Raw genomic sequence first — 8570 nt, 5'->3', positions numbered from 1 at the left:
TTTTTACACTAAGATTTCCTCTGAGAAATGATGAATTACTAGTAAAATGGGTTTTAGGGGTAAATCGCGAAAATTGGACTCCATCTTCAATTACTTGATATGACTTTGTGTGTAGTAAACATTTTCTGCCGGATGAAATTTACTTTCAAAATGGAAGGCATCATTGGAAGCAAATACTGTACCTAAAGTTAAGTTAATTATGGACTAATCTACTTTTTCGCGTATTTTATCATCCAATGCTGTACTTACACAAGAAAAAATTACCCTATACATTCTGAAATAAAAAACTAACTGAAATATGAATAATTTCTTTATTAAAACCAGAATTTGAAAGAGCTCCCAAAAATATCTATTCCAGAACAAAGCATATTTACATCTTCTAGAGTATGCCAATTTATTGATTTTAGTAATTGTTATAAAGTTTCCCTATTTATCAGAGGTTATTTCAGAAAACTTACGGAAAAAGTTAACTACCGGAAACCACTCAATTTGACTTGACTAATACTGATGAGAGTTTAAAAGACACTGAAACCAAGATTTTGGAATCTCATGTAGGCATATTTTAAACCACACTGAAATAATTAAAATTTAGTTAAACTGTGATGATTTGTGGTATTTCAGACTTACAATGATTGCGCGAAGTTAACGTGTGTCTTTAAGGGTGAAACGGTAGATATAGTAGATTCTTGAGATTTTTATGATTTTCCTAAAGCTGTTTAAATAACTTAATATAATGTCAGATAAATAAAAAAAAAGTTTTTAATACGTTGCCTACGATCTGTTTTATGTTATTCCACGTGACCATATTTCCTTATTTAGTTTAAATTGTTTCTATGAGATGGCGCGACTATCGCGATTCCACTCTGATGGCAGCCTTCTAGCTGGTACGTCCCCGCCCAATCCAATCGTGCTTCTAGTCTAATTTCTATTTCTATGATCCTATGGGAATTTCCCGAGCTTGGCTATCGAAAGCGTCGGTTGCAGATTTCATATTTATCAGCCGAGAGATGACGCGTCGGGCGTAGCGTAGTCACTCTATCGCCTCTCATTGGCTGAACGACCCCTGGTGAACAGGCGACCAGCCCCGCCATAATCAGCACTTCAGCAGCATTCTAGGTACGTATGGTAAATTATTGAGAGGAAATTATGGGGTAGAGTGGGTAGGTAGGCTTAGCAACGTTAAACTACTTAACTTAATACAATATAGACATCTAGCGGAAATAGTTTGAACCAAGAAAATATTCAGTGCCGTAACTGAGTGCCAGGCTGAGAAATAATAAATTTTTTAAAACTGGACCTGCGGCTAGTACAGCCTAGGTAGTATATCAAATCCAACAAATTTGCCAAAAAGTAACTTAAAGTTCCAAATGTTTTGAATAGAGTAATGGCAGTGCTACGTCACACGACGCCACCCATGCTTTTTCCTATTCATAAAAAAATTCGCACCAACAATGTTAGCCAATTGCGAAACCCACAATCACTATCTTTGGTATAATGTGTGATACAGTCCCGTTTATGAGAAAATTTGGGTCTGCGTTGCCATAACCACACTATGTTTTACAAAGATAAGGAAGTTTCTCAAAATGTATTTGTGGGTTAACAATTCCCATCTGCTTGCCAGAGACACAGCCATAAATTTCATTACAATCAAATTCCAAAGACATTTATGGAATCCATTCCAGTTTTGTTTACTGAGTCTTCTCTCCAACGCAAACAAAATCACAACGATTATAAGGATAATTTTCCTTTCCGCAATACCAGCATTGGGCATATATTTTGTAATTAAATTAAACAATTTTTAAATCGTTCTGCGTCACTTAAATTGAAATCCGTATAAATAGCCCGTGGCTTTGATAACCCTCGAAATAAAGTTATAAACAAACATTTCAAATAGGCGCTTAAATAAAACATCTTCCCAGAAATTGCCAAGAAGTAATATTTCCGACAGCCAGGACTCATAAGTACTATTTAAATAGTGCTTGTTGAAATGTTAGAAAGCTGGAAACGTTTCTCGAACATAAAATCGGTTTTTTTGCTAAGCCTTAACATGCCAAAAAAATTACCTGGTTATACGAAATTAATTAACTGCCTCCATGAGAAGCCTTAAAATTGCCCGGTAATATAAAAATATTCCGTATAATTTTAATTATTTATACCATAAGAGGATGATAATATTAATAATATTATCTTCTTATACTTAGTTTTAGTAACATTATATATTTTACCTTAAAATATATTATCGAAAATGAACATTAGTATGTTCCTTATACACGTGAGCCGACGCGTTTCTTATCTGACGCAAAATTCTCATGAGGGCAAAAACGCGTCTCCATTGGCTTAAATGTGACTTTTAGCTAGCCATCCTAACCGTTTAACCGACCGACCGGAAATAGTTCCTTCCCAGATGAATTTGGAGAGGGGAGTAAAAACCGAGTATCTTTTATTGAAGCGTCCATTGCCCGCCGTTTCCAACCTGAGACTTTTATGTTACCTGTACGAGGAAACATTCGCGCCCGATGAATATTTTTTTTTGCACGCCGGAATTAGACACCGAGGAGCCATAACAATATAAGTTAAAGTTATTAAATAAATAGTTTTTATCTTATCGCCTCGTCGGAACAATTTGATCACCCGCCATATTTAAAAACATCAACAGTAAAATTACAAATAAAGAGATATCGGTCAATCAATTGCTGGTTCTATAAGCTTCGTGCGTAGTTTAAACTTTGGTCAGTATCGCCGCCTACCGACTGAGTTTGTAATCGAATGTGTGAAAGCTGTCTGCTCATTCAAAATTATCTCGATATAAAAGCTGAACGTTTCAGTTAACCGGGAGTAGTGGCTCACTCCTGTAATCCCAGGCGTCCGGGAGGCAGAGTTTGTGGATGGTCGTGTGAGGACAACGACCAATCCCCCAACGGGTGGTCGGAATACTTCCGCCACGGGTGTCCCCACCCCTGTCCTCACGTATCCCCCCGTTGGCGTGGCCTTTACACATATCTCGCCCTGATTAATCAGATGGTGTCTTCGCCGGGCTTGCGGTCTTCTCAGACTCAATCAGCCCTTTCTTCTTTGAATAAAAAAAAAACGTTTCAGTTAAAGAACATTAATAATCAAAATCATCTGCTATTTTTTCACATGTACATTAAGTTGACAGGTATTAAAGTAGATGGCGCCATCTTTTCTAAGCTCGAAGCCTATAGTGACTTAAGGTATAAAGTAATGTATTATCATTAAGAACTCAGGCTAGATGTCACACGTTACCAGCGGTAGTCGCTCTTTGAGTCCTGATTGGTTAATATTGGTCGATCGTCAGCCACGGTTGTTTGGCTATTTCTCAGTTACGCGGCAGCATTCTAGGAACCTATGAGCTTTCTATGTAATTTCCATCCTCCCGGACTAAACCAAATAAAAAAAACCCTATTTTTTTCGAGATAACAACCATTATTTGGCATTTTTCCAGCTCTATTTCCGGAGACTAAAGAGGGAAATATAACGATTCTGTGGGCCTGTGGCCCTTTAATTTATATCAGAAGCCACCGTGAACAAAGCCAAGTAACCAGACACTAGTTTGTGAGGACGTCTGCACAATAATATTGTTGCTGTGCAGCTGTTTTTATCCGTGTACTCAAGGTAGCCAACGGTCTTCGTCCTTATAAGGTAACGGAAGTAAATAAACCGACTGACTTATGAATTTGGAATGGAATTTATGGCTGAACAGAACGATACTTTCTTTTTCGTTAAGCAGTTAACCAAATTTTAGCTTTCCTATTGCTTTACCAAAAATGTAGCTATTTCTGCTTAGAAAGAATGACTGTTGGTAGATGCACTGGCTTCATGGTCAAATGTTTTCCAGCTACGAGAGGGGGAAGGAAATCACGTCGCCGGCGTGAGCTTCAATGTCGTAGGTTTTATAGAATCAATGATATACTGTGCTGATTAGATTCCAATTAGAAAGTTGTTCTTCGTCACATTTTATGTATTAATAACTTTAAATTATAATTTCTAATTGCAATTTTTGATCTAAACCTAATGGTTCTCGAGATAATTTTAGTATGACCTTGAAGACATGGTTCAAGGTCGTACAATTTTCCAAATATTAAAATATCCTACCATGATGCGATTGTCTAGCAAATTTCGATAATGTAGCACGACTTGTTTTGGAGTTATTAGCGCTGTCTTGCAATTTTCCCTTTTACGACCTTTGTGATTTTGGTACCAATTTTCTCGACTTACTTTTGGTCGAATCCGATCATGTTCACGCTATGTAGGCATAAAACGTGACGGGGAACACTTTTCTAATTGGAACCAACTTTCTAACACTTACGGTTCTCGAGATAGTTTTTGGATGACCTTGAAGACATGGTTCAAGGTCATCGAGGTTATCATTCTTCTTTGGCCCCCTGCACGTGCTACTTAACATGAAAATTTTTAAATTGCTAGAGAAAACGGTTTCTGAGATATTCGCCCTGGATCGTTTTTAGTGGACACCCTGTATAGTGCTTATTTAAATAATGGAAACTTTTCACCTCTACGGTATGCAACAAGTGTTTCCTTTTAACCAGGTAACAGATGAAAAGTTTCCATTATTTCAACAAACACTATATAAACAGTAACATGCAGGTCCTGGCTCTCATAAATATTACTTCTTTCTCGATTTACTTGATGTTTTATTTAGCGCCTATACGAATCCTACAAGAAGTTGTCACAACTATAGTAGCGTGACCGAGCTAGAGATTATCTAAGCAGACGACGCTGGATTATTTTATTATCTTAATTTATTTTAGTAGTCACTGACTAGTGGGGGTATAAAACCAAGAAGGACAGCCAACAATTTGCTTTACCCGTCAGAATTAAATAAGGAATTTATTATCACTTGAGTTACACGACTTTGGCCGATCACATTTTTTAAAAATAAAATCGGATTGATGATTGATGAGTTTACGATAACGCCCTATTCGTCATTATGTATGAATATTTAGGTAAATTTTCCACTAGTGAAATTGACTAGTGAGCCCCCAGATTTCGATTAATGTTTGTAGTCAGAGCATTAATGTTTGTAGTCAAATCCCGTGACTAGTGCCTTATGTCCAGCCCTTATTGGCACTAGTAAATCCCTCTATCGGTTGGTTTTCAGTAGGCGTTCAGGATTCCCTCATCAGTATTTATAATTACCCCTTTCCTTAGTTCCCAACTCTTTATTTTAAATTCAACTATATCTACGATTTTAACATTATTTACGGCATAATTTTAGATGAGTCCAGACGACTTCTTACCCTCATTTAGAAAAGGTATTCAGCAATCCCGTTATTTTTTCAAAGAATTATCAACTGCAGCCCTGGTATATCCTTAAAATACTTCTAGCTCTGTCACGCCATAGCGGCTAAAGTAGATCCTTACGTGTGTACTGGTAGAATAAAGAACAATAAATACAAGTGATTTTTCGTAAAAAAAGTACTTTATTTCTAAATTATACATAAATAAATACGTCGTCAATATTATAATTCTGGCTTGACACTAGCTGTGGTCAAAGCCTCAACAAACGAGGGATGTGTGGGGACCAAAGTACCATCCATGATGTCGAGGAAGACTTGGTTGACGTCGTAATGCTCGTGGGCAACTTCGCACGGCGTGGAATCATCCGCGTCGTCGCAAGTTAGTTGTTGCTGATCGAAGATGGTCTTTTCGGGACACGCAAAACTGAACTGGGACATGACATGGTCCCCGTTCACGTCTTCGACTGGATGGCAGACGTGGAAATACGCGCAATTGAATTCTTGATCAGCATAATATCCGTAGAGACGTCCAGCACAGCTGAAAGTGAAGTTGAGAGTGGGTGCGGGAATATCCTTCATCATTTCCATAGTCAGTGGCGTAAATTCGTCAACGGGTAGTACTTGCTCGAGGTCCACCAGCTCAGGTTCTTGACCGTGAGATCCAAGAAAATGGAACGCCAAAAACACTTAACAGAAAACCATTACATTACTTAGAATTAAGTTCTAAGAATCTATAAACATTCTTACCAATGACAAAACTAAAGTAACACTTCATGATCACAATTTTAACGCAAATTAATCAAATCGACACGAGACTATCCAAATACGTGGTTATTGATATGAATCAGGAGAACAGTCAATGTTGAAATTCGTTTGAGCTTCGTTATTTATACTCTTAAACTTCGCTCAATATGCACTTTAACCATCGACGATTTAAATGGTGGTAAAAAACCAACAATGTACGTGTTTTATTAAAGAAAATAGACAGAGAAATAATATTAACCGGAAGTGTATCACGCAAAAACCAATAGCTTTCACACCTCGAAATAATATTAACGCCTCCTGGAATTAAAAATTAGGCCAACGTCAGCTTAGAATAACATTAAAAAACTTCGTTCGACACGCAAAATACGTACGTTACCACACCAGTCTGCGTTTTTCTTAAAAAACGTATGTTGACCTTTGAGCTACTCAAGATCAAAATACTGTAATTTGGGTAACATGCCAATGGGTATAAAAACGCGTCATTTATGAATAACTTTTCGATTTCAACGTGTGTTATCAAATTTGATTACATTGTAATTTGTCGCTTTAAACGCTGAAATCATGATTGCCCAACTCGCTTTTGGTAAGTATTAATATCTTTTGACGTTGTGAAATGGTTATACATAGTAATGGTACTTATATCTTGAAGTAGTTTGCTTCATGTCCTTCACCATGTCTTGGGCGTTTCCAACTGGTGAAAACGAGGTACGTGCAATCCATGTCACGCCTCGCAGACCTGGTATGCCCGTCGAAGAAATCTTGACGTCCTTCAACTGTGTCGATAAAATGTACGGTTATTATAGCGATATCGAAAACGACTGCAAATATTTTCATATTTGTCATAAGGTAAGTTGAGTGTACGTAATTTTAGTCATTCCCTAACAATAATTATCTGGATCTTCTAGTTTTACAGAAGCGATGGCAGTTACGCCATGATTCAGGACACCTTCAAGTGCCCCGATGACACTACTTTCGACCAAGAACTCTTGAGCTGCGAGTACTCTCTCTTCGCCAGCGCTTGCGAGAAGACTGACTACCGAACCAACCAGAGATTCACGAGCCCGGCTCCCTGGTACCCAGAAACTACGACGGAAGCAGTCGGAAAGCCAGTTCCTACCCGGGTTCTTCCCAAACCATTAAGGCGCCCCAAGGTCAAACTCGAAAAGGTTCAAATACCTAATGACTTCGTCGAAGAAGACACCCGAGTAGACTTGCATTAAATATGAGCTAAATAGTGTTTTAATTTTACAGTATTTAACTGTAGCGTCTTCATGTACATTTGTCAATAAATTTTATTTTGAGCTCGTAAACTCGCTAGCAGATATTCTTACTACTCCCATGAAGCAGACGACGTATAAGATGTACGAGATCCATTGAATCAAAGATAACTTAAACTCGTACCCTAGATTCGAATACTGAGAGCTTTCCCATTGACGGTTTTGTTACGAAGCGTTTACCCTTTTCCGGCACGTGACCTCAGAAAAATCGGGCTCCATCGGTTGCGGTAAGGCGCAAACCATGGAGCGAATGTTTTCGGAGTTCCACCGGGAAGTGGGTAAACGCTATCGGCAACACGCGAGAGAGTGATTTCGAATCTAGGGTATGACTTTAAATTATCTCTTATTGAATCAACATTATTTTTCAATTGCGTTCTCGGATTTGCTCCTACCAAGATAAGTGTATTCTATTTCAGGTGCTCTGAGATCGCCCAAACCCGATCTGCCGATTTCCACCGATAAACTGATCCAGATCTGATGTTTTTGGTAAAATAGCGGATCAAGACGCGAGAATTCCAATAACCAACCGACGAAAAAGAACAAAGCGCGGGAATATGCTAACGGATGTTCCATTTGCGGTTTGAGTTTAGTCGATCGGGGCGAGATTTATGACTTCGGAGGGAACTTCGAGCAATTAAATGGAAAACGCTATTAGACGCTATCTAGCGAAACCACGAAAGGAGTTAAATTTTTGAATTTTAGCGCGTAGTTTCGCACTTTGTTCTGATCACGGCCAACTTCGATCTCTCGCGCTACAGCGGCCATTTCATTCGTTGACGTTTCTGTGTTAACCTATGATCAAAAGATGTGTATGACGTCAGCGCCCTTAGCGGATTATTATTTTTAGTATAGTTTTTACATTGAAGTCAATATAACAACCGAGCGTGGCGCTGAACTCCTACACGTTATAGTACAGTTTATAGGGGGAAACTCCTTGCTCGCGGAATTTCGACGAATGTGTTGGCCGCTGTAGCGCGAACAGCGCGTGATCAAAGTTGGCCGTGGTTCTGATATAATCAAAGTCACACTAAATTTTATTTAAAATAGTTACACCAAATAATTAGAGCCAAGGCTTATGGAATTAAAATATTTGTTCGGATACAGAAGTAAAAATTCGGGACAGCCCAGGGGTGCGTAAAAATTCTAAGAAGGAATTTTTCTCTTTATTGTGTATTTCGTTTTGATGAATAAACACGGATACTGCTATAATAAATATTACAAGTTTATTGATTAAGATGTACATGCGCAATCT

General features: G+C 38.2%; 2 protein-coding genes across 3 annotated transcripts; one reads left to right on the top strand and one right to left on the bottom strand.

Annotated features, from left to right (window-relative positions):
• Positions 1-5438: 5438 nt before the first annotated feature.
• Positions 5439-6128, bottom strand: LOC149958696 (uncharacterized). Its single transcript, XM_090166054.1, has 2 exons — positions 6024-6128; positions 5439-5962 (listed from the first exon to the last, which is right to left on the bottom strand). Exons 1-2 carry the CDS (start codon positions 6049-6051, stop codon positions 5499-5501), a joined length of 492 nt encoding a protein of 163 aa, XP_090022180.1. The 5' UTR covers positions 6052-6128; the 3' UTR covers positions 5439-5498.
• Positions 6129-6527: 399 nt separating this feature from the next.
• Positions 6528-7351, top strand: LOC149958695 (uncharacterized). 2 transcript variants are annotated; one of them, XM_090166051.1, is made up of 3 exons: positions 6528-6624; positions 6691-6887; positions 6947-7351. In XM_090166051.1, exons 1-3 carry the CDS (start codon positions 6603-6605, stop codon positions 7259-7261), a joined length of 534 nt encoding a protein of 177 aa, XP_090022177.1. In that variant the 5' UTR covers positions 6528-6602; the 3' UTR covers positions 7262-7351. The 2 variants fall into 2 exon arrangements, with proteins under 2 accessions (XP_090022177.1, XP_090022179.1); XM_090166053.1 differs by having other exon boundaries at positions 6541-6624; positions 6694-6887.
• Positions 7352-8570: the final 1219 nt, after the last annotated feature.

The sequence above is a fragment of the Leiobunum rupestre genome, chromosome 2 (genome assembly GCF_980474605.1).
Source record: "Leiobunum rupestre chromosome 2, qqLeiRupe1.1.hap1, whole genome shotgun sequence".
Lineage (NCBI taxonomy): Eukaryota > Metazoa > Arthropoda > Arachnida > Opiliones > Sclerosomatidae > Leiobunum > Leiobunum rupestre.
Note: the sequence above shows the minus strand (reverse complement) of the source record. Positions and strands in the feature narration are given on the sequence as shown.